Raw genomic sequence first — 26,891 nt, 5'->3', positions numbered from 1 at the left:
CTGCTTCTCTGGAGCCTGTAGCAGTGCCTGGCATATAAGGTACTTAATAAAAATTGGTTGAATTGTTGGTTAAACATTCCTAAGAATCAATTGTAATGTGATTTTAATGCACTGAAACTTTTCTTTGGCCTTCAAACTTCAAAGCAGAAGGCTGTCTTCATTTTTGCCTTTATTTGTGCTTACTTCTGGCCTACCATTTACCACAATATTAAACTTTGGTAAACATCTGTCTCCTCCCCTGATTTTGAGCCATTTCCCCACATCCGCCCTAGGACAGGCACCTTGCCTAAGTCATCCATGTATCCCAAAGCCTAGCACAGGACCTGTTCAGAAATGCTTGTGGAGGCTGGTATGGACGCGGTAAGAGTGATAGTCACAGGCATCACTGCTTAGTGATTTATTCTCTTAAGTCTCCATCAGCAGGTGGAATGGAACACCCCTCCCACCCTGACGCCTTGGGTAGCCAAGGCGTTATACTCCTTTACTGCCTGCTCTGTCTGGAGGACCCGCACATCAATGCCTTTTTTCTTGAGGTACTCCACAGTTGATGGGGGTACCTGGAAAGAAGGAAAAAGATGAGTAAGTTAAGGGGAAAGGCTGCCAGGGTTTCCTTTCCTGCCATAGGGCAGATCTATTCTAGAGAATTGGACAGTGACAACTGTCTCCTCAATCACCCAGTGTGTCACCAGTCCAGAATTTGGCAGTGAGCCCCAAGAAGTTAAAAAGGCTTATAAGAAGTTGACAGAGTATCATAAAATGTGTGCATACAGCTCAGGTGAAATGGAAACTGTAAAGAGCATGGATTTTGGAGTCAGTGGTGAATTTAAGTCTTTACTAGCAGTGTGACTTTGGGTAAGTGACCTAAATTTTCTGAGCCGTTGTTTTCATGTCTATACATAGGGATAATAATACCTAGCTCACAGGATTGGTAGTACTAATTCAGCTAAGGTATGTAAAATCTCTAGCATGTAAGTGTTCAATGTTTTGAGTCAGTCCAACCTGAGTCTAAATTCTAACTTTGCCATGTACTAACCCACAGACCTTAGGACAGCTATTTAAAGTCTCTCAACCAGAATTTCCACCCCTATAAAATGGAGATAATAATGCTTAAAATCACAGGGTTGGTTTGAGGATGAAACTAATGAATGTATGTATACTGTAGCTCAAATGTCTTCTCAGAAAGGCCTTTCTTGACCACCCCATTTTAGAGAAGCTCCTCTTAAGCCACCATTTTCTTCACAGCATTTATTACAATCTGAAATTTTCTGTTTTTATTATCCATGAGGGCCTCGAACCCCTTGTTTGTCTTGTTTATCTTGTCTCCAGAGCCTAGAATAATGTCTGATCTATAGAAGGTGCTTGAGTAAATATTTGTAAATGAATTTGTATAAAAGATTCTCAATAGTGGCAGCTATTATTGGATATTTTCTCAACTCTGGCTTGTCCTGAATATTATTTTAAATAGATTTTAATTAGACTCTGCCTCGTCAGAAAGAACTCTGAGTGAAGTGTTTTTCAGAATGCCCTATATTACTTTTTTATATGTTTGAACAATTTTGTAATGTAACAGTAGCCTTACAGATAGAAATTATTTTAATGGAGGAAAAAACTAGGTTAAACTAAAAAAATATAAATAAATAAGGGCACCTTCATCAGTAGGGAACTGGATTTTAGGACGTCTATATAAAGGGAAGAAGGAGGTAGACCTCTATATACTTATGTGAAGGGCTGTCCACAATGCAATAATGTAACTGAATAAAAAGTTACAGAGCAATATGTATAGTGTGAGCCTATTTATGTAAAAACATATATATCAGTATGTGTTAAGTGTATATACATTTGCAGATGCACAGAACTGGAGCAGTTACAGATAAAATGTGGAGACTGGGAGAGGGAAATCTTATACCTTTTAAATTCTAGATTTCTACTTTGACTCTTTTACAATAAGCATGTATTATTTCTATAAGTAAATAAAATAATCTTTTTATTATTTAATTATCATTATTATTTTATTTTGGTGGGGGTGGGAAAGGTAATTAGGTTTTATTTTAGAGGAGGTACTGGGGATTGAACATAAGACATCGTGCATGCTAAGCATGCACTCTACCATTTGAGCTATACCTTTCCCCCAATCTTTTTTTTTTTTTTTTTCTGAAAGGGGAAAAAAAAAGCTTAACTTGAATGTGCCCAAGGAAAAAAAAATTAAAAGTACTGTAAAAATGGAAAATACTATAAATATGTAAAGAGCCAAATATTGATAGCTGTAGAATTGAGAAATTCCAGGATTGAGGAATTTCTGAAAAATAGTTGAAACAACACAGGCCTATGGTTAGATAGAGACTGGAGATTCCAACCCTTATCATAAGGAAGAGTCACTGTTTTATCCTGGGCCATCCACTGGCTCAGCCAAGTGAGGGTGCATGATATATAGAGATGACCTCCAAGGAAGGATATATCTCTAAGGTAAAGATCCAGGAGCTCACCACATATTCTCAGGAATGCTCTGCTCACCACTACTTACCTTCAAGGCCTCACTCATCCCTCGGCCAATCACAAGGGTCTGCACACCCTTCTCAACAACTTCCTCCACATCTGCAGGCTGCACACCAGGAGAATGCTGGGCATGGAAAGAGAAAGTACACCAGCAACCTGCTCTTTTAATCTTTCTTTGCAATCAGCATTCGTCTGAGATTCATTCATTCACCTGTTCATTCATTGAAGAAATTGAGGTTTACTCTGTGCCAAGCATTCTTTGGGCCCTAGGAGTAACAGAAGATACAGTGCTGCCCTAGTGGAGCTCTAAGTCTAGTGAAAAATACAGAAGACTAAAATGAAATTTCAGTAGTTTTACAAGTGCTACAAGGAAGTAAGTTCAGGGTGTTGTGAGAACACAGAGAAAAAGCACCTAATTCAGACCTAGGGAGCCAGGGCAGGCGATTAGGGAAGGCATCCCAGAGGAGGTGATATTTAAACAGACCTAAAGGACAAATAGGAGTTAGCCAGCTTAAAGGAAATCAAGGGAGCAAGTTATATACCAAGTGCAGAACAGCATGAACTCAGGCTTAGAGGAAAGAAGAACCCAGTGAACTGCAAGTAGTTCAGTATGACTGGAGTGTAAGTGATAGGTGAGGGAGTGGAAGGAGATGAGGTGGGAGAAGAAAGCACAGGCACACCATGCCAAAATGTGGAAATCTCCACAGTTTCCTTTTTCTGAGCCCCTTTCCCACTTAACTCCAGGAAAATTTTGATGCTTTAAAACCTACCTATCACTCTGTAAAGTCTTCCCAGATTCTCCCAGGGATATTTAAGGTAAGATGTTTAATGAACATTAATCCAACATGAAAGGATGGTGGCTTCTGAACTGCTTCCACTTCAGCAAAGGGAATACAGGAGTTAGAGTTTGGTAAATACCAGTCTAACCACTGGGCTTCACCTATTATGTGTCTGCACAAGGGTCTCACTCAGCACTGAAGCTCAGAGACAAAGCCTATCTCCCCTGACTTGTCTATCTCTATCCTTTACTCAGTCAACAGGCATTTAATGAGCCCTGACTCTACACTGTGCCCTATACTAAGCACCGGAAATACTGAGATGAACCAAGTAGTCCCTGAAGGAGTTTTAGTCAGGTAAGGTTAGTGAACGTGTGGAAATAGGTACAATAGGGTGAGATAAAATACGGTTGAGGATCTTGGAGTGAATAAACATGAGTGGGAAATTGTCATTGGATGACATGCTGTTTTAACTGCAGCTTGAAGTATGAGTAGGAGTATGCCTTGATGCAATGGTTGTGGAAGGGGTACATTCTAATCATAGTTAGAGATGGTCTAGGATAAGGGCTTCTGAATATACCAAGAAGACAACAAATGTACTAAAGAGGGCTTTTCAGACTAGAAGCTGATGGTTTAGAGGAGATAGAGCAAATATGAGTTTTTTTATTAAATCCTGGAATATCTTACATGTTTATAGTTGTATTTTTCATAATACATCTGTAGAAGTTATTCCAGGTGATCTGCATAACAGTAACACAAAAGCATCCATTTTCCTTGTTTTATAGATAAGGAAACTAAAGCTCACTAAATACACTTTGGCCAAGATGACACAATTTCTAAGTAGTAAAGTTGGGATTTGAACAGAAACATGTTTAACTTCTGATTTAATGCACTTTATTATAATACTATAACCTAGGGAGCAACGTTCTTGAAGCTTAAAAGAACAAACCCTGATGACCACATAGAGTTGTCATGCTTAAGCCCAGTGCCTGGCCCATTGTAGGTACACAGTAATTGTTATTTTAAGTGTGACATGAATCTTCCCTGTAGCAACTTAGATGAAATGGACAAATTTCTTGAAAGACACAACTTATTAAAAATACAAAAAGAAACAAAATCTGAATAGTCCTATAGATGTTAGAAATTGAATTTATAATTTAAAAATTTTCCACACAGAAAATTCTAGGCACATATAATTTATTGGCCAATTCTATTTTAAACATTTAATGAAAATCTTCAACAAAACATTAGCAAATCCAAAGTTTGTTTAATATTTTAAAAATCAATGTATTTCACCACAGAGTAAAGAAGAAAAACTATGTAATCATCTCAAATGATGCATAAAAAGCATTTAACAAAGTTCACTATGTATGATTAAAAAAATAAAAGCTCTCAGCATGAGGTCCTGGGTTCAATCCCCAGTACCTCCATTAAAAAAAAAAAAAAATCAGAAGTCTCAGAAAACTCAACTAGAATAGCCAAGATACGGAAGCAGCCTAAATGTGCATCAAGAGATGAATGGATAAAGAAGATGTGGTATAAATATATGATGGAATATTACTCAGTCATAAAAAGGATGAAATCTTGCCATTTGTGACAATACGGATGGACTTAGATGGTATTATGCTAAGTGAAATAAGTCAGACAGAGAAAGACAGGTACTGTATGATTTCTCTTATATGTGGAGTCTAAAATACAGAACAAGTGAGCAAACAAAAAAAACCAGATTCATAGATACAGAGAACAAATATGTAGTTGCCAGAGGGGAAGCGAGTAGGGGAGATGAGTTAAATAGGTGAGGGAGATTAAGAGGTACAAACTTCCAGTTACAATATAAATGAGTCACAGGGATGAAATGTACAGCATGAAGAATATAGTCAATAATATATGGTGACAGGTGGTAACTAGACTTATTGTGGTGATCATTTTATAATGTATAGAAATAGTGAATCACTATGTTGTGCACCTGGAACTAACATAGCATTGTAGGTCAATTATACTTCAGTATAAATAAATAAAATTTAAAAATAAACTTAAGGGAACCTTCTTTAGATAAAGGACATTAAAAATCTACAGCTAAACATCAAGTGTAATGTTGAAATAGTTAACATTTTCCCCAAAAGATTGGACATGAGTATTAGCCAGATGTTTACTTCCTTGTTATCTCTTGGACCTGTCCATTTCTCTCCATCTCTACTGCCACTACCCTGGTCTAAGCTGCTATTACTTACCTAGCCTATTACAGTAACTTTCTAAGTGGCCTCCATAAAACCACTTTAGGCCTTTCCAATTATCCATTCTTCAAATTGTAGCTAGAGGGATCTTTGCAAAACACAAATCCATTAAATTCACCCTCTGCTTAACAGCATTCAGTGGCTTCTCATGCCTTTATAATAACTGCTAGACTCCTTAAGATGGTCTGTAAGTTCCCAGCTCCTCACGAGTCTCACTGCGTATCACTTTCTTCATGTTCTATCTGGAAAACAGTTTGGCATTTTCTTATAAACATGTATTTATGTGATTCAGCAATCACATCCTAAGTTTTTCCTAAAGAAACAAAAACTCACATTCACACAAAAATCTGCACATGAATGTTCACAGCAGCTTTTTATTTACTCTTGTTTCCTAAACTCAGAAGCAGCATCTCCTACTCTAGACCTTCCTCCAGGCTTATGGATATAATTGACATATAGCACTGTATAAGCTTAAGGTGTACAGCATATGATTTGACTTACATATACCATGAAATGATTACCACAATAAGTAGTTAACATGCATCATCTCATATAGATATAAAAGAAAATAAACCATTTTTTCCTTGTGGTGAGAACTCCTAAGATTTAGTCTTTTAACAACTTTTATACATATTCATATAGCAATGTTAAATAATCATCTATAGCAGCTTTATTTGTAGTAGTCTGAAACTGGAAACAACCCATATGTTCATCAGCTGGCAAACGGGTAAACAGATTGTGATATAATCTAACAATGGAATACTACATAGCAATAAAAAGGGACAAATTACTGATACACATCCTGGATGAATGTAAAATGTATTATGCTGAGTGTAAAAAGCAAGTCTCAAAAGACTATATACTGTATGATTCTATTAATATGACAAGTAAATATAACGTGTATTAGGTCAATTTGAAAAGTATTAATAAGGCCTGTATGTTAGATAATAGTATCGTATCAATGTTAATTTCCTGATTTTCATCACTGTGTTGTAAGGGAATGTCCTTGCTGTTTTGGGAAATACACACAGGTATTTAGGCGTAAAGGGTAGAATATCTACAATAGTTCAGAAAAAAGTATCAAAGAAGAGGATGATAAAATATGATAAACTTAACATTTGAATCTGGGGGGAATGAGAATTCTTTCTAACATTCTTGTAACTTTTCTGTAAGTCTGAAATTTTAAAATAAAGTTTTTTAAAAAAAAAAGTATAGTAGAGGCAGGTTATAAATTAGCAGGAAGAGACCAGTATAGGCACACATATGTACTCACTGCTTCCTGATTTATTTAGCCAAAGGAACAAGGCTTAGTAGAAGCCAGGTGGCTACATAACGCAGGAGCAGATGCAGCACTTCTCTGCTGGCTTTCTCCATGTCCCTTGATTCCCTGTGGGGTGTGCAACTACTGCTGACACTCTTCACTCAGTGAGTGTTCCACAGCTGATAGCAAAGCCAATTGCTCACATCTTTTTATATTCTAACTTACCTCACCAGCATCTTCCTAAGGAATTTACACTAAGTTATATGAGCTTACACTGAAGGGAATGTCCAAGAGTGAACAAAACTGATCAGCAGCAATAGTGCATTTTCATTGTGGGAGAGGATGCAGAGCTAGTGCCAGGGTGGCTCTGAAGAGTATCTCTGCTTCTACCTTTCCCTGTTCTCCACAAAAATCAGAAGAGATTGGGGGAGATTAGACTCTTTATCTCTAAAGTAATTTAGGTTCTTATATTTTTAAAAGGCAAAACAAAGTAGGATTTTTTTTCACTTGATTGCAATAATTGGTTCTTAAAGAATCTAAGAGGATCGGATTAGATACCCTTTTTAGTTCCACAGCTCTATGACCAATCCTAGAACCACCCTGAGCTGAACAGTTATGATATAAGAACTTAACTTTTTTTTTCTGGGGCAATGACCAAGGTAAATATTTAACTGAATCACAAATCAGAGTTGGAGAGCTTCCTCTGCTTTAAGTAAATGCATTTATCTGAAATACTGAATGATTCCTTCTTTTAACAAAGAATAGTATCTACTTTGAAAAGCACCATGATCCCTAGACTGTTAAGAGCTCACATTCTAGTATAAGGAAACAAGGACACTGCTCAAAATGAAGGGAAAGTTCACACTAGAGTGCAAAACCATAATCCTCTGGAGATTCAGAGACTGGAGACAGCCACAGCCCATCAGGGTTGCCGGATCAGTGGAACTGAAGTGATGAATTTGGCTGCTGTGTGCTAACTGCAGGCCCCAGGTGTCACATACAGAGCACTGAAAGATAACTGCAGCCTGTGGATCCGGGCCTTGGTGGGCGACTGCTCACTGCCTTGTGCAGAGGCCTATGATTGGAGCAGTGGCCCTCTGACATGTCCTCAGCCTGCCACCAGCTCCTCCTCTGCTTCTTCCAGTCCCTCAGGGCAAACCTCTAAGGCTCTCTGTCCTTAGTGAGTGTCTGATTCTGTTCATCTTCTTTAAGAGCTTTCCATAACATGTCGATGTGAGGTCGTAAAAGTTTATTGTTTTCTCTCGGAGGAAAGCTATTAATTGTGGGAAAATGTCCAGCTAATGGCTAAACAACAAGTTGGCATCCTATATGGCTTGGACATTTCCCCCTATCTTATGTTAAATTCGAAAATAAGACGTTCCTAAATTATACTTTCAAGGAAGCATTTCCTTCTGCTGAAATGAAATGAGCATAAATGTTACTAGCAATGCTGTTATCTGGCTGTGTTGCTGATAAAAGCAGATTCTGAGTGAAGGTTAAAGGATCTCTGGACTCTGTCCCCTGTGGATGCTGCCTGGGTCACATACTTATTATCACTTGCCTGAATTAATAGTCCCTTAAGTGATCTTCCTACTGCTCCCAGGGCAGAGGCTTCTTTTTTATGCCACAGGTTGCTCTGGTAATCTGGTGAAGCTTATGGCCCCCTTCTCAGAATAAAGTTTTAAAATGTATAATATAAAATATACCAGATTGCAAAAGCAACAGATTTTATGTAAATAAAATTATCAAAATATTAAAAACATGTGTGGTCTAGTAATGTGCTTTTTATTACTTGAGAGGAGTGGAAATCTATCCAAAAGTCCATTATTAGACTTGCCCTCACATCTCATAGTGGCAGACTGCTAGCTGTTCTTTCAGCATCCATTCTGCCCCTTTTCAGGTGCATGTGGCTGCCCAGCTAGAGACTGTTTTCTCCGTTGCAAGCAGGGTGTGGCCGCATGACTATGCTATCAACAGAATAAAACACAATGAAATGTGAACAGAGGGAATGATCCGACAGCTGGGTTTGGGCCCTAAAACAACGGGCGTGAACTTTTCTTCTCATTCCCCTTCATTTCGTGGTTAGAACTCAGGCAAGGCTACAATCAGTTCCCATCATTCAAATGCTCTAGAAGATTGTAGACCAACACAGGAAAAACCTGGGTCCCCTGCTGTCCCTCCTGCCCCCAGCTTAGACTGGCCACACTAGTATGTGAGAGAGAGAGAGAAATACATTTCTATCTTCTGGATTTGGGGATTTCCTCAATAGCAGCTTGGCCTTTACCCTAAATAATCCACATACCTGTTCCTGAGCTATTTGGTTAGACAAATCATTTGGGGTAGAATGGATACCAGGGAGATAACTGTACTACATCAGTATAAGGGACCATGTCTTATGTGCAGAACATATACAGAGGAGCTGTAATATAGGGATACTTACCTATGGGAATTCAACTATGTTTTCAGAAAAGAGAGAGAACTGCTGGAATAGTGAGGATAATTCAGCCATTCTACTCAAAGAGCATATGCCCTGGGCTGAGCATGAGACAGCAGACATGCATCTACTATTACTTCCATCTCAATTTCATTGTTGCTGCTGCCAGTGTGAACCTTTTGTCTCTCTGTGTTTCTAGTGTTCAAAACTACAAAATGCATTTTTCATACAACATGGACCCCCAAATGCAAGGCAACTACTTTTCTGGTCCTCTATTTGAAGATAACTGGTGTGTTCTAATATATGTAAGGATCTTCTTAAAGTATTTGGACTATAAGCAATTTTAATCTTAAGTGCTGACTTTAACATTTAATCCCCAAAAAAAGACACAAGTCTACCATACTAGCCTCAATAATCAAAGTGATTGAATCTAAGGCATGGAAGGGCCTTACATGTCCATCTAACCTCAACCACCAATGTGATATCGGAGTCCTCTATAGAAATAAATGTTTTGTAGGTATTGATGACCAATTGAAGAGCCCTCCCTGTGAAACTGCTCTAGCATTTCCCCCACCCTTCTGTCTATGCATTTATTTTCCTGGCCTGTAAGCTAGTTCTCTAGTTTACCTGGGAAACATTCCTTTTAAGAATCAGGTCAAAGATCACACCTTCTGAGAATACTCCTCTTAACTCACCCAGGTAGTCCGTTCCTTTTGTACCTGTTTTGGTTCACATATAATAGCACTTATCACAGTTGTCTCTTTGCCTAATTCTCCCATAAAACTCCTTGAAGTCAAAGACAGGTAATTTATCTTTAGGACAATGCCTGGCACCCAGTAAGTAATCCTTACATAGTTGACCCTTGAACAACACAACTTTGAACTGCACCAGTCCATTTACATGTGGACTTTTTTGAATAGTAAATACTACAGTACTCCATGATCTGCATTTGGTTGACTCCTCAGACACAGAATTGAAGATGTGGAGAAACTGTGTAGTCAGAAGTTATAAGCAGACTTTCAACTGCAGGAAAGGTCAGCACTCCAACCCCTACGTTGTTTAAGGTCAGCTCTATATTTTAAAATACTGAATGATAATGGTACATACTAAAATGATTTTTGGATGTTAGATTGAGCTTCAAGAGAGGTTTCTGAAAGAGTCTGAAAAACCACTAAAGTCCTTTCATTCTTGGGAGCTCCCATCTTCTATTCTGTTTTTCAATATTGACTTGAATAAAGAAAGCAGTAAGGAATGCTATTCCTTTTTTACTAACAAATTTAATCATTTCTACATTCCAAAATTGACCTTCTCATAAATTGTTAGTAATACTAAAACATAGTATAAGTGCTATAAAAGGGGAATTTAGTAATATCTAAAAGATCTACATTTTTACACCTATACGTTAACCAGCAATCCTCATTCTAACAATTTACTGCAAAGATACATCTAAAAATACAAAAAATATAAACGCACAAAGTTATTCATTGTAGTATTTTTTTAAAGAGCAAAATATTGGAAGCAATTTAAGTGCTTATCCAAAGGATACACCGAATAAACAACATTACACTCACACAGTGGATTACTCAGTAGCTGTATAAAATAAAAAGGAATGTCTCTTATGAATGGACATTTTGATTTTAAGTATATATTGTTAAATGAAAAAGAAAAAAAGGAGAAAGTTATGCTACCTTCTATGTAAAGAAAGGGGGGCTATAAGAAAAAAATATGTTTGTGGATGTGTGCATATGTATGTGTGTGTATTTGTTTATTTAAAAAAAAAGAGAGAATGAACCAAAAACTAATAAAAATAGTTACTTATTAGAGTGAAGTAGGTATGGGATGGAAAAATTAGGGAAGGGAGTGAGGCTTTTCTAAATGTACCTTGTTAAATAGTTCTGACTTCTGAACTATGTAAATGTTTTATATATTAAAAAAGTATATCAACAATAAGAGAAAGAGGGAGACACTTAAAACTATATGCCAACAGAAACAAATGAACCCAACTGTGTATCAAACTGATAATATAAAGATAACTGAAATTTGACACAACATTGTAAAATGACTATAACTCAATAAAAAACATGTTAACAACAACAACAACAAAGATAACTGAAGTAAATTTTTTAACATAATATTCTGATTGTATACCTAAGTGGGAATATGTTCTAAATATAAAATGTCTATAAAGATAAGTTTCAGGTGTACAACATAGTGATTCACAATTTTTAAAGGTTATGTTCTATTTATAGTTTTTATAAAATATTGACTATATTCCCTGTGTTGTATTGTATATCCTTGTAGCTTATGCATCTTGTACCTCTTAATCCCCTACCTGTCTCACTGCTGGTAACCACTAGCTTGTTCTCTATATCTGTCAGTCTTGTTTCTTTTTTGTTACATTTGCTAGTTTGTTTTATTTTTTAGATTTCACATGTATGTGATATCATATAGTATTTGTCTTTCTCTGTCTTATTTCACTTAGCATAATACCCTCCAAGTCCATCTACATTGATGCAAATGACAAAATTTCATTTTTTTATGCTGCATAGTATTACTGTGTGTGTGTGTGTGTGTGTGTGTGTGTGCGCGCGCGTGCGTGCATATACACATCTTCTTTATCCATTCATCTGTTGATGGACACTTACGTTGCTTCCATATATTGGCAACTGTAAATAATGCTGTAATGAATAGAGGAATATAAATACCTCCTCAAGACCTTGGTTTTAATTCTTTTGCATATATCCACCCCAGAAGTACAATTGCTGGATAATATGGTGATTTCAATTTTTTGAAGCATCCCCAAACTATTTTCCATAGTAGTGGAATCATTTTACATTCCCAGCAACAGTGTACAAGGGTTCCAATTTCTCCACATCCTCACCAACACCTATCTTTTTGTTTGTTTGTTTTTTAATAGCCCATCTCGACAGATGTGACATATTTCACTGTGGATTTGATTTGCATTTCCCTGATGGTTAGTGATGTTGAGCACCTTTTCATATTCCTGGTGACCACATATATGTCTTCTTTGGAGAAATAATTTTTCAAGTCTTTTGCCCATTCTTAATTGGGGTTTTTTGTTTGTTTCGTTTTGTCTTGTTTTTCTGCTATCAAGTTGTAGGAGTTCCTTGTGCAAGGATACTAACCCCTTCTCAGATAAATGGTTTGCAAATATTTTCTCATGTTCCCTAGATTGCTTTTTCATTATTGTGATTGTTCTCTTTACTGTGAAGAAGCTTTTGAATTTGATGTAGTCCCTACTTTCTCACACTATGCACAAAAATAAATTCAAAATGGATTAAGGACTTAAATTTAAGACCTGAAACCATAAAAACCCTAGGCGAAAACATAGGCAGTATGCTCTATTACATTAGTCATAACAACAGTTTTTCGTATGTCTCCTCAGGCAAGGGAAACAAGCAAAAATAAACAAACATAGCTACATCAAACTAAAAAGCTTTTGCACAATGAAGGAAATAACAACAAAACCAAAAGGCAGCCTACTGAATGGGAGAGAATATTTGAAAATGATATATCTATTAAGAGGTTATATCTAAAATATACAAAGAACTCATACAACTCAACATCAAAAATACAGTAACTCAATTGAAAATTGGGCAGAGAATCTGAATAGACATTTTTCCAAAGACACAGAGATGGCCAAAAAGATGCTCACCATCGCTAACCATCAGGGAAATGCAAATCAAAACCACAGTGAGATATCACTCACACCTGTCACAATGGCTATTATCAAAAAGACAACAAATAACAAGTGTTGGCGAGGATGTAGAGAAAAGGAAACTCTTGTGCACTGTCAGTGGGAATAAAAACTGGCACAGCCACTATGGAAAATAGTATGGATGTTCCTCAAAAATAAAAAAAAATAGAACTACCATACAATCCAGCAATACCACTTCTGGGTATTTTTCCAAAGAAAATGAAAACACTAAAAGAATGAAATCTTGCCATTTGCAACAACATGGATGTACCTAAAGGGTATTATTCTAAGTGAGAGAGAGGGAAGGAGAAAGCCACAGAGAGACAAATAAAGCAAATGTGGTAGAATATTTAAAACTGGTGAATCTAGGCTGATGGTATACACGTGTTCATTATTATGTTTTCCAATTTGTTATATAGGTTCAAAATTTTAAAAGGGAGGGAGAGGTTCAACATAGGCTTTCCATGTCAACCAGGTTTAGAAGGTGAATTGGTAAACACAGCAAAAGCAAACAAATACAAAAGCAGAAAGGGTTCAGGACAGTTCAGCTCATCTATCTTTCCTTAGGTAGCAGTGTCCTGAGCACAAGATCCTTTAGTCTGGTCAAATGGACAAGTCTCTGAGAATTATGTTACACTTTAGACCTATTGCCTGTATTATATATTAAAATATAACCACAAAACCAGTGACAGGTAGAGGGCATTTGGGGGGATATGGCATTTTGAAAGACAGGTAATATTATTATATCAAGGATAATTTTTTTTGTGATAATGATATTATGGCTATGTAGGAGAATGTTCATGTTCTTAGGAAAGAAATGCTAAAATATTTGTCATTTATGCTTAAATGATTGGGAGAAAAGTGTGCGTGTTGTGTTTACAGAGAGAAAACATGGTAAAGTATTAACAACTTGAGGATTTTAAGGAAGGGTATATGGGTATTTATCATATTCATACAGTTGTTTTGTAGGTTTAACATAGCTTAAAATTAAACGTTGGAGTAAAGTTTCCACATTTACTTTGGTTCTCTTTACCCAAACCTGCTAATTGGTTTGGCTTTCTTTTAATTTTACACTTTTTGCCATATCTTCCTCCTTGTCTCCTTTCAGCCCAACAAAGGGATATATAAATGAAAGACCTATACATGTTTCCACATAGAAAACTCTTATCCAATAAGACAGTTACTGCTTTAGGACAGAAATGAATGAGGACAGTATGTAACAGCAGAAAACTATGGGCTTTATAGTAAGACTCAGGCTCAAATCTTGGTTCCAAAGCTTATTAATGGTGTGACCTTGGAAAAGCTATATTTAATCAGGCACACGGTAGTTGTTTAATGATTGGTAGAGGTTTGGGAGTAGGTGGTAGTAATTATTATTTCAAGGATACTGGTTGAAGATAATAAATTTTCTTGATATTTCCATTCTGCAATCACTTATATATTCTGCCTCTCCATCCTTTAAACTAATAAAAAAAGGAATCACAACATTAACCTACCTCAGAGGGAATGTCACAAAGAAAATAAAAATATTTTTAACGACATTTATAATGAAAAATTCAGTGCAGCCAACATTTATTGAGTTCCTACTTTATAGGCACTGTGTTAATGCACAGTTCTTGCCCTTGGGGAGTTCACCACTTAGTGAGGGAAACACATAAATACACACTCAGAATAATACAGGTGAGCGGCACTAAGTGCTGAAATAGAGGCACAAAGTATTACAGAAACACTGAGAAGGGAGTAAGCAATTCATTATCACATGGACTATCAGGAAGTGCTTCATAGAGAAGGTAAAACAAAAGCTAGGAACTGAAGGATATATGAGATTTCAACAGGTACAAAGGGGAGCAGGTCATTTCCAGTGAAGGAAATGGTTTTAGCAAAGGTATAGAGAATGAAGGATCATGGTAGGTTTGTAAGGGAGTAAGCATTTGGTATGGAATAGCTAGGTCTTCAGATGTGTGTTATGAAATATAGGTGATGACACTGAAAAGAAAATTTGGAACTGTATCATTTTTTAAAAAAAGGTCCTGAACACTATCCTAAGGAGTTTTTGCTTAATTTTGAGGTCTATGGAAAGCCTTCAAAGTTTTCTAAGCAGAGCAGTGACATGACCAGTTCTATCTTTTAGAAATTATAACAGAAGACAGGCCTGAAAAAGATAGAATAAGAGACAGGAAGACCAGGTACGCGATTGATGCCATAGTCCAGGCGAGAGAACTGGGCACCAGGAGGGAGTAAACGCGAAAGACCTTGCTGAGGCTAAATCAACAATTGGACTTTGCTGGATATGGTGGAGAATATTGGAGAAATAAAAATTGTTTTTGATGGTTCTCTTCTGGTGACCATGTGGATAGTGGCAGCATTAATGGAGATGGGGGACACAAGAAGATACCTGGATATTTGAGGGGTGGGAAGGCAGGGACAAGAAAATGAAGTCAGCTTTGGATGTGTTCAGTTTAAGTTGCCCAAGGAACAACTCATATGCAGATGGACAACATGTGATTGAATATTTTTATAGTTGGATGACTGTTCAGCAAATATTTACTCCTCTTCCCCTCTTAATGTGGGCAAAATATACTTATATGCCCTGCTGACGTGGAACACTGATGTTGGTGAACCCAGGGCAAGCAAAGCTTTGAAATGTACTTGCTCAGTGGAGCTTCTGTTTGTGAACATCAGCTAGCACCATGAGAAGATCAGGTCCTGGCTAGCTCGTTGGTCCATGGAGGATAAGAGACATATAGAGCAGAGCCACCCAGCCAACTTGCCAAGTGCAGCTTGGAGTGGAGCTGCTCTAGCTAGATCTACAAGCATGATAATAAATTCTTATTATACATCAGTAAGTTTTGGGTAGTTCATTAAAAAGAATATCTGAATGATACTAATGTATACTTAGAGCATAAAGAATAACCAGAGATAATACCTCCATCAGGTGATGTAATAAACAAACGTAGTAGTCCAAAGTAATAAGAAATCCCCCAAATACTCTTATGCATTTAATCCCCTCAAGGATTGCCTATTAAGCAGGATTTGATGTACAAATCAGAGTGTGTCATGTCTAAGACTCTTTTTTTAAAGTTATTTAATTTATTTATTATTGTATTATTATTTTATTTTGGCAGGGGGTGGGGAGGTAATTAGGTTTGTTTATTTTTGGAGGAGGTACTAGGGATTGAACCCAGGACATCGTGCATGCTAAGCATGCACTCTACCACTTGAGCTATACCTTCCCCACCAAGCCTCTTTTAAAAGAAGTAATTTGGTCATTTTAATAGTAGATAGAAAAGTAATTTGGTTATTTCTATAGTTACATTGGGAAAGACTAATAGTCTATAGCAGAATAGTGTAGAGCAGTATTATGTGCTAGGCATTGTGCTACATAACTCAGGAGGAGAAGAAAATTAACTTTAAAAAAATGAAGTACCTACTATGTGACAGGCACTGTGGTGGATGCTTTACAAAGATGAACATACTTAGTATTCAAAGAAACCACATGAAATACACTGTTTTCCAGGCCCCACCCACAAGAGATTCTGATTCAGTAGTTGGGAGGAGTGAGAGAGATACAGAATATGCATTTTAAACAAGTCTCTAGGTGATTCTGATGCAAGAGATCCATGAATCACACTGAGAAATACTGATAGAGAAAAAGGAAAGAATGAATTTGCATGATAGCAAGTGGCATGCATTTTTTAAAGTTTTTCTTCCCAACCCATGTATTACTCTTGTATCAACTGATGACAAACAGATATTATTATTCTCCTTTTATGATGGTGAAACTGAGGTACAGAGAGGCTAAATAACTTGGAAGATTATCTAGCTAAAATATGACAGTGCCTGGACCTATGAGTCTGAATATATACTAAGTATCTCTATCTAGCTGCCCTAATGTAAGTTCAGCTCAACATATTCCAAAAGAATTAATCATTTTCTCTACCCAACCTATGCCCCAAACACAAACATAACTGTTCCTCCTCTTGATATACCCAATCTCAATAAATGGCACCACCATATACCCACTTATCTACATTCGAATTCTCCTTTACTTGCGAAATCTAAGAAACCACCTTATCCTGCCAATTTCACTTCAATAGTTTTCAAATTTGCTGTTTGATCTCCACCTACACTACTACCAACTTAACAATAACAGCTTCTCTTATTGAGTGCCTACACCATATTGAGCACGGTACATTAATCCTAAGATCAGCTCTATAAGGTGGGTAATGTTATTATTCCATTTGCAGATGAGGACTCTGAGGCTTAATAGCTTTAATCTGATGTCCTTTAGCCTCAACGCAGATGAGTTCTAGTTCAACACTTCAGCTTCCTCTCATCTTTCCCAGTTCTTCTTTCTCCAACTAGTTCTAGAACATTTCTTCTTGTGTATTCTGCTGACAAATGAAACTTAACAAGATAAAAACATTACAGCAAACATTTCTTATTTTCAAATTATCATCAATGGTACCTTCACAGTTTTGTATAATTTTTTATCAATGAGCATAAAATTTCTCCATTTACTGAGATTTCTCACATCAGTTTTATAGTTTTAGTAATGCAGACCCTTTGCATATTATGTTAGATTTATACCTAAGTATTTCAATTATTTTAAACTATAATGAAAAAGAATATGAAAAGGAATGCATGTATGTATATGTATGACAGACATTATGCTGTACACCAGAAATTGACACAACATTGTAAACCCACTATGTCAAAAAATTATAAACAAATGAAACATAGTATCATTTATAGTTTTGTATTTTTTAATGTTATAGTTTATAAGAGAAATCATGATGTAGTAGAAAGGAACGGGAAAGAAGGTTAGAATATGACCTGGATTGACTATTTGACTTCAGATTTTTCTAAGCTCTGTGCTTGAACAACTGTATAACTTCTCTGTACTTAAGTTTCCTTGATTACAAAATGAGCTTAATGGTAATATTAACTAATATAGTCTTATATGGGAAAAATATAATATATAGTGTTAAGTCCATTTTTGAAGAAAAAAAATCTCTCCAATGTGGCACACTCATAAGTTGGTACTACAATATATCTTAAACCCATAGTCTGGATAATCTTTGCCAGTCACATCAGTCTCCTGCTTAAGTATCTGAAATGGCTATGCCTTGTCCACCGAATAAAATGTAACCTTAGCTCTGCCAACACTCTGTCAGCTCTACCACTGCCTACTCTTGCACCTCTCCAGCTTTACTTTATGAAACAATCCAATGGAGACATTTGCTTCACAAGCATTATGGCTTCTTATTTCTCAGCCTTCTCTCATTCTGTCACTTCAAAGCCTCCTACTCCTTTTACCAATCCAGGTATATTCCTTTTGTTAAGATCCAGGTTGGTAGCTAACAAGCAACTAGGAGTCTGGATCAAAACAATGAGTGCATGCAGTTCAAAACCAAGGCATAAACAGAGAGTGTGTGTTGAGACTCTCTTTATATGGGGCCTGACTACGTAGGTATGACTCCTTACTGTGCAGAACAAGGGGATAAACTATAACATCTGGAAAGTTTCCTTAAACAAAATCCCTACAAATGCTGGATAAAAATAAACATCCCTTGAAATGTATAGCTGAGCTTGCAAAAAGAAAATGGAAATTCCCAGAGGCTAAAAGTGAAGACAGAGTTGAAACTCAGAATGTGAACTGATAGCGAAGTACCGCAGGTACACTTGCCATTCTCATAGTCTTTTATGAGGCATTCTGAGACTAGGAGACAAGGCTTGAGCAAGGTAGGACATTAGAATTGTGACACCCCCTCCTAATTATGCAAAGTACCTGTCTGAAACCCATCTTCAGTGAAAGGCATGACCTCCCCCCCCCCCCCAAAAAAAATCCACCAACTGGAAAAGGGAAAAGACAACGAAACCTGTCTGCCTGTAAAATGGTGCAATTACTTTGGAAAACAGTCTGGCAGTTCCTCAAAAGGTGAAACATAGAGTTACCATATGACCCAAAATTTTCAATCCTAGGTATGTACTTAAGAGAAGTGAATGATTCTGTTTATATGAAATGTCTAGAATAGGCACATCTATAGGAACAGAAAGTAGTAGTTGCCAGGAGCTGGAGGGAGGGAAGAACAGGCAGTGACTACTAATGGTCATGTGGTTTCCTGTGGGGTAATATATTCTGGAATTAGTAATGGAAACTATTATACAAGGTTATGACCAAAAAGTCCATTGAATTGCATACTTTAAAAGTTTAATGGTGAGTTTAATGGTATGTAAATTATATCGAGGTGGGGGGAGAATATGAAAGAGACAGTTGCTTTTCACTTGAAAGTTGGTCATTATGGCTTAGGAGTTTGGAAATCCTTGGTCTGCTTTATGCAGTGTCAACCATACACTAATAGCTTACCTCAGTTCCTGTTTCTCTCCAATCCCAAGCCCGGCTTCCCCCTGGCCACACTTTGCAGTCCTTATAGATTTTAGTAGAGCCTTGTACTTTCATTTGCCCCCATGAGAGGGAAGCAATTTCAGGGGAAGTCATAAGGAACTTAACTCAACTCTGAAATTAAAAGAAAAATATACTAAATCAGTTATAAAGTTGAAATAGCTCCAAAATATAGAAACTATACTACATATAAAATATATTTTGAAATATAACACTATATACAAAATATAGTAAGCCCTGGTCCTCTACGAGTTAAGAAGCATCTTTCTCATTTATGTGGTTGTCATTTCTCCTCCAGAGGTCTAAAAAGTAAAATGTTATTCTTGGGATCCTAAATCATCCAACCATGGAAATTAGATACTACAATTACTTCTCAGACTCTGGAGGGAATTCTTTGGATATTTTTTGTGAGGTAAAATTAAAAGGTGGATATTTAATTCAGCACGATGGAGTGAGGAGGGTGACAAATCATTTCTCAAAAAGCAACTATAAAGCTGGACAAAACTGTCAAAATAAACATTTGGCACTATGGAAAAAATATGAAAGGCACACTACCTTCTAAGAAGTACTTATTCATGAAAACCACTGATTTTCACCAAAAAAAAGTAAGATGTTTTGTTGTTCTTGCCTGGGATTACTCCCATGCTCCTACATCAGTTCCGTTGGCACAGAAGTTCAACTTGGTTGGGGCAGGACATAAAAACCAAGTCTTGCTGCTATAATCAGAGGAGGCTCACTTGATTTAGAGCATTATCAGTTAAACTGGTGACTCAGTGGCAAGTAAATGTGCATGGCAGGTGGCTCAGCTTCCTTGATATTGTGAGCCTGTATGAGGCAAGAGATGGATTGTCAGAGTAGGCAGGGATCTGAAAGGAGCCCCCAAGAGGTGACACAGCCATAGGGGGCTTGATAAGCTCTCTATATATCCAGAGTGAAACAAAGACTGTGAGCATACCAACAAAGACAGGAGTAGGCCTAAGTCATGCAAATGTTCTGGGCCAGTGGAGCCTACAGAACATGTAAAGTGAAGAAGTAAGATGGCTCAAGAGGACTCCAAAGAATGTAAGAGGCAGGGAAGAAATGAAAACAGCCTGAACATTGAATATACTCCCCAGTGCATACGCTGATCCATCAGGAGAGAAGGTAAGTCTAACTGGCTTGAGTGTTTAAACAGTCTTTGATTAATCTTTGGCTGGACACTAAGCTATGCAGGCACAGAGGAGACCTCTAGGAAACCAAGCTTAAAAATCAAACCAAGAAAAAAAAATCTTGAATACAGATTTCAGGGGCCACACATTGCATGGGAGACAGAATTCACAGATTTAGTTTAGGCAAGTGACTAAACAAAAACAAACTAAGAACAACAATGTTGGGGGGGATATCCAAATCCAGACTTTCTATAATATATTATCTAAAGTGCCTAGTTTTGGGGGAGGGTATAGCTCAGTGGTAGAGCGCATGCCTAGCATACATGAGGTCCTGAGTTCAATCCCCAGTACCTCCTTTAAAATTAAATAAAGAAACCTAATTAGCTTCCCCCCAAAATAAAAAAATTAAATGCCTAGTTTTCAATAAAAAATTACAAGACATGTGAAGAAACAAAAAAAAGTGACCCTTATACCTCATCTGAAACTATCTGAGCATTCCCATATGTTTGTTTAGCGAAGACTTCAAAGGAGCTATTATAAATATATTCAAAAAAGTAAGGGAAACCATTTATAAAGAATTAATCAAAATTATGAAGAGACAGGGGAAGGGCAAATTAGAGGGGGTGGCATTTTATACTATGTATAAAACAGACAAGCAACAAGGATATACTATATGGCACAGGGAATTACAGCCATTATCTTGTGATAGCTTTTAATGGAGTATAATCTATAAAAATACTTAATCACTATGCTGTGCACCTAAAACTAATATAATATTGTAAACCAACTATACTTCAATTAAAAAATTATGATGGCAGTGACTCAATGATTATAGAATCTCAATAAAGAGGTTAGACATTTCAAACAGAATTAAATGGGAATTCTAGCATTGATAAGTACAATTACTAAAAGGTGCTTATATCAGTCAGGGTTCTCCAGAGGAACAGAAATAGCAGACTACACACAGTTAAGAGATTTATTTCAAGGAAGCGGCTCATGCAATTGTGAATTGGCCAGTTCATTTTGGGCAGGCCGGCAGGCTGCTAACTCTAGGCAGACGCTGTTGTTGCAGTACTAATGTATTATTTCTTCTTCCTAAAGTAAATCTCTGTTTTGCTTTTCAGGCCTTTCAACTAAGAGTATTGAAGATAATCTCCTTTATTTAAAAGTCAACTGATTGTAGATGTTGACTACATCTTCCAAACACCTTCATAGTAGCATCTAGATTAGCATTTGATTGAATAACTGAGTACTATAACCCAGCCAAGTTGACACATAAAATTAACCATCACAGTCCACCCCTTGACAATTTGGCACTTATAGACATGTCCTTAAACTGAATTTACTCTCCAAATAAAGACAATATCAGTGATACTTCTGCCTAATATTAATAACTACTAATCAATTTTTGCAGCTTCAACCTCTGAACATCCATCTTTTAAATGTATTATGTAACAAAGGACATAAACACATTGTTTTTGGTGCTATGGGAGGAAGACACAAATTTATAAAACATGATTCCTGTTAAGGAGTTAATATTGCACTAGAGGAGAGAAGACATATACAAATAAGTATAAAAAAATTTAAAAGGTAACTTAAAAACTACAAGGTAAGTTTTGAAAAGTGGTATAAGGGAAGTATAATGAATTGCTGTGAGTATTGAGAAGGACTTCTGCTTTAGCCTGCTAGAATTTCCATAGTGAAATAACACAGGCTGGGTAGCTTAAACAACAGAAATTTATTTTCTCATAGTCTGGAGGCTATAAATCCAAGAGCAAAGTCCCAGCAGGGTTGGTTTCTGGTGAGACCTCACTTCCTGGCTTACAGATAGATTCCTTCTTGCTTTATCCTTGCAAGGCCTTTGCTCTGTTGATGAGCACTCTTGGTGTCTTTTCCTTTTCTTGTAAGGATACCAGTCTTATGGGATAAGGGCCCTACCCCATGGCCTCATTTAACCTTAATTAACTCCCTAAAGGCTCTGTCTCCAAATATAGTCACCCTGGGGATTAGGGCTTCAACATACAGATTTTGGGGAGACACAATTCAGTCCATAGTTGCTATCTTATGGCAATACTAAACAGTCTTGATTACTGTAGCTTTGTAGGCACTTTTGAAACCAGGAAATGTCAGACCCTCAACATTGTTTATCATTTAAAAAATGTTTAGGATATTCTGGGTCCCTTGAATTTCCATATTATTAGGATGAACTTGTACATTTCTATTCTACAAAAAAGACAACATAATTTTTCTTTCAGTAAAAATAATTATTTCATCAGGGAAACTGGTCTCAACCAAGCTCTTAAGAAATAAGAATAGATCAATGCATAACTCTCAACAAAAAAGATGGCTAGACACTTCTAAAAGTGCTTTCTTTAATGAACAGAATTCTACTGCAACACAGAATTCAGTTATCATTAAGAGAAAGAGCCAGAAAATGGCTGGCTTAAATCTTGTTTATATTACTTCTTTTTACTTTCATATATTTTCCTACGAAACTACCTTGAAGAGCATAGATTCCTATTTCTGTTGACACTTAATAGCTTTCTCACTGCATATAACATATCCATATACTTCTAGATGTATTCTTGCAAAAGTGAGTTTTAAACAAACCTAAGTAAATTTGGTTATCACTGATTAGGAATTCCCAAATTGGCCCCACAGCTGAATCCAATTCACCTCAATATATATTTGCCAGTCTTACAATATCTGTTAAAAAAAAAAACTGTGTAACAATACAAAGATAATATGCAGGGGAAACAGAAATATGTATAAATTATTCTGTTATAAGGCAGACTGTTATAATGCAATTTGGAAAAACTGAAAGCTAAGCCATTAAATTTTAAAATCAAAGCATAATTATATTCTTGTAGAATAGATAAACAAGATTATACTGTATAGCACAGGGAAATATACACAAGATCTTATGGTAGCTCACAGAGCAAAAATGTCTCAATGAATATATTTATGTTCACATATGACTGAAAAATTGTGCTCTACACTGGAATTTGACAAACATTGTAAAATGATTATAAATCAATAAAAAAATTTAAAAAGCATAATTATATTCAATTAAATACACAGATATTATTTAGTGTTCAGTGAATTTTCACAAGTGTATAAACTTGCCAAGTATGAGACAGCATATATCTAGAAAATTTCCTTGTGCACTTTTCTAGTCAACACCCTTCCAGGCTCAAAAGAAACCATTATTTTGATTTCTATTCCCATAGATTAGTTAGACCTTCATATTGATGGATTTGTATAATACCTCCTCTTTTATGTCTTTCTTCTTTCACTCAAAATACTTTTGAGATTCACCCAAGTTGTAATATGTATGAAGTGTGTATCAGTCTGAGTAGTAGTCTGTTGAAAGACTGTATCACAATTTATTTTTCCATTCTTCTGTTGATGAACATTTGGGTTGTTTCTTTTTGGTATTTTGAATAAACTAGTCAATAATTGTGAGTGAAAAATTAAAGTTTTTCTCTCTAAAAGAATTTCAATTATCTTTAAAATTTTCTTAGTCATAAAGACTGAGTGTAGGTAATTTAATGCTTATTTAAAGGCTTCTTTGTGGCAGTACCAATAAATCAATAACAGATTATTTTTTAAAAGCCACTCTTTTTCTATCTTTACCTTCTAATCTAATATACATAACTCAATTACTTAAGTACACAACCTGGGATTAGATTCTTGTAAGCCACAAATTTTCTTAGCCAAAGCAAGGAAAGAAGAGATGGTGGTATTATGGGTGCTTATCATTTATTTTCTTTCCAAGAACAGACTTAGTGAAGATATGACCTAAACCTTGCTTTGCAGTAAACCATCTCTTATCTTTTGGTTGGATATAACTTTTGATGCCCAAGGACTTTGTTCTAATGACAATCTTGATTAGAAAAGGCAGAAACTGTAACCTTATTTATCAGTCTCCCATTGAATAACAGTGTGAGCATTGACAAAAGAAAAGAGAAAATTGTATAAAGCTTTTTTTTAGAAAGTTATTTTTACAACCCCACGGGAGAACAGGTGAGGTGCTTGAAAAGCTGAAAGCAAAGAGATAGAAAGGAAAGGGGTGGGGGGTGACATTCACAAAATGATATAATTACATCTTTCTTTTGGTTTGAAGGTTCTTTCCATCAAAATTCATTCACAAAGATATGATTTTATTTAATACTGTGTACCTACCTTTTGTTTAAGGTCAATTAAGCTATGATCTTAGGAAGAATTTTTGTATCTTCCTGCAAAACTGTTGTTTAAGATGTATCCTGAGTGGGATTTTAAAATGCAGAATAAACAAGATTATATTGTATACCACAGGGAAATATAAACAAGATCTTGTGGTAGCTCATAGTGAAAAAAAATGTGACAATGAATATATATATATGTTCATATATAACTGAAACATTGTGCTTTACACTAGAATTTGACACAACATTGTAAAATGACTATTACTCAATAAAATGTTAAAAAAAAAAAAAAAAAAGATGTATCCTGGATCAGATTTTTCTTAAACTGAGGTCTTCAGGTCCCCAGGTCAAGCGATATATACTTGGCAGTTTGAAAGTTCTACCAATGTTTTAGTCTTTTTTTTTCTTTTAATTTAAACGTGGTATACTTGATGTATAACATTATAAAAGTTTCAGGTGTACAACACAGAGATTCACAATTTTTAAAGATTATACTACATCTATAGCTATTATTATAAAATACTGGCTATATTCCCTGTGTTATATAATATATGTTTTAGTTTAGTTTTGCATTTCATTTCAGTGTTGCTTAAAATGATATTTTATCACACATTAAATTAGAACTTCTCTTTTGGTATGATAACTCATCACTGTAGGTATTTTCCTAAAGAAGACTTTTCTTTTTTTTTACCTGCTTATTGTGGTAAAATATACAAAACACAAAATTTACCACTTTAACTATTTTTTAAGTGTATAGTTCAGTGGCACAAAGTACATTCACATTGCTGTATAGACTTTAATTACATCAGTATTTCTTAAACTGGAATTTTCAATATTTGTAAATTTCAAAAGAATATTTTTTCCCTTTTATAAAGGGTTTGTATATTACTTGAGATTAGGACTCAGTATTCTAGGTTATAAATTTCTCTTACAATATAGATGTTTTTCTCCTGATAAATAAATATTCTTTCTTTGGATAATGAGTATGATAGACTACTAGTTTTTCCCTTTTTTACCTAGAAATGCAGAACAGAATTCAATTTTTAATTGTAATCATTTTCTCTGTTCCCAATATAATTACTTGCCCATATATTTTAAAATTTTCCTTTAATTGTAAATTGTCCTATTTTACATGGTTCACATTATACCTTTTAATAAGTACATACAAGTTTTAAATGTACACTGAAATTTTTGGATCTAAGTAGTAAACTTTAAATTACATACAGTGTAAATTAAATCTAAATATTAGGAACTCCTTTCTTCAGTAGTAGCAACTAACATTTTTAAAGTATTTACAATGTGCCAGGACAATTAATTTACTGTGAATTATCTAGTAAAATCCTACGATGCAGGTACTATTATCACCCCCACTTCACGTAAGTTCAAAGAAATGAAAAAATCTTTCACAATGTCCTGAAGCAGTTGTTAGGATTCAAGCCTGGCTGAACTCCGAAGCTCAGGCTCTTTAACCATAATGCACATTGTATCTCAAGCTGCACACTCTACTTTGCATTACTGATGGTTTTTCTCAAGCTGCACACTCTACTTCGCATTACTTACGGTTTTCCTGAGATTCTTTGCGGGTGAACACTCCGTTTTCCCCAACGAAGCAGAACCCTGTCTTCTAACAAGCTTTTTGCCCTTGCACCAAGTTTCCTAACACGTTCGCCCTCAGTGCAGTCCTACCCCCTCCTCCTCACACCCTGGCAACCACAGCAGGGCCCTGTCCTCTCACATCTCGGTCCCTGTGAGGATCCTGGTCCCTTCAGACCGTGATTTCCTAGTAGGGCCCCAACTCCTCAGACTGGTGATTCCGACAGAGACCCGTTCCATCAGGCCCTCGTCTCCGCGAGTCCTCAGACGCTGCTTTTCCAGCACAGGTGCGATTCTTCAGCAGCATCCCTCAGCAAACTTTTCCAGAGACTTCTCCGTACAACGGTCCTATCCCAACCCCTAAGTAACGGTACCTCTCTACCTTTCTCCTTTCCAGTTTTCTCTCAGAATCTTGCTTTTCTCTCTATTCTCTTTTTCTGATTCTTATTCACTCTCAACTTCCTCCACCATCTGGTGGCCCAGTTTCAGTAACGGGAGTCTCCCCAAAACTTACCCAACGCGCTCTCTCCGAGGAGCCGCGATCTCAAACGTCTCCGTGCTTTACCTCTCACCTTTGTTCCGGCGGTCTCACTAGGCGCTCCCCCCACTCGCCCCGCCCCGCCCCGCCCCGCCCCGCCCCG

At 36.4% G+C, this 26,891-nt stretch overlaps 1 protein-coding gene across 2 annotated transcripts; it reads right to left on the bottom strand.

Moving 5' to 3' along the window:
* Positions 1–382: 382 nt before the first annotated feature.
* AAMDC (adipogenesis associated Mth938 domain containing) lies at positions 383–26,891 on the bottom strand. Of its 2 annotated transcripts, none has more exons than XM_010973457.3 (4): positions 26,765–26,891; positions 19,287–19,436; positions 2,522–2,617; positions 383–557 (listed from the first exon to the last, which is right to left on the bottom strand). In XM_010973457.3, the coding sequence occupies exons 2-4, from the start codon at positions 19,416–19,418 to the stop codon at positions 417–419; spliced, it is 369 nt and encodes a 122-aa protein (XP_010971759.1). In that variant the 5' UTR covers positions 19,419–19,436; positions 26,765–26,891; the 3' UTR covers positions 383–416. The 2 variants fall into 2 exon arrangements, with proteins under 2 accessions (XP_010971759.1, XP_045364998.1); XM_045509042.2 differs by lacking the exon at positions 26,765–26,891 and adding an exon at positions 26,218–26,368.

This window comes from Camelus bactrianus, chromosome 10 (genome assembly GCF_048773025.1).
Source record: "Camelus bactrianus isolate YW-2024 breed Bactrian camel chromosome 10, ASM4877302v1, whole genome shotgun sequence".
NCBI classification, from domain to species: Eukaryota; Metazoa; Chordata; class Mammalia; order Artiodactyla; family Camelidae; genus Camelus; species Camelus bactrianus.
Note: the sequence above shows the minus strand (reverse complement) of the source record. Positions and strands in the feature narration are given on the sequence as shown.

Excerpts from the sequence above, each read along its gene's own strand:
- AAMDC (XM_010973457.3), bottom strand. The coding sequence starts at position 19,418 with ATGACTTCCCCTGAAATTGCTTCCCTCTCATGGGGGCAAATGAAAGTA. Across the intron at positions 2,618-19,286 it reads GGAGAGAAACAGGAACTGAG|CATTCTCCTGGTGTGCAGCC; the intron begins GTAAGCTATTAG and ends TTCCATGCCCAG. Across the intron at positions 558-2,521 it reads GGATGAGTGAGGCCTTGAAG|GTACCCCCATCAACTGTGGA; the intron begins GTAAGTAGTGGT and ends CCTTCTTTCCAG.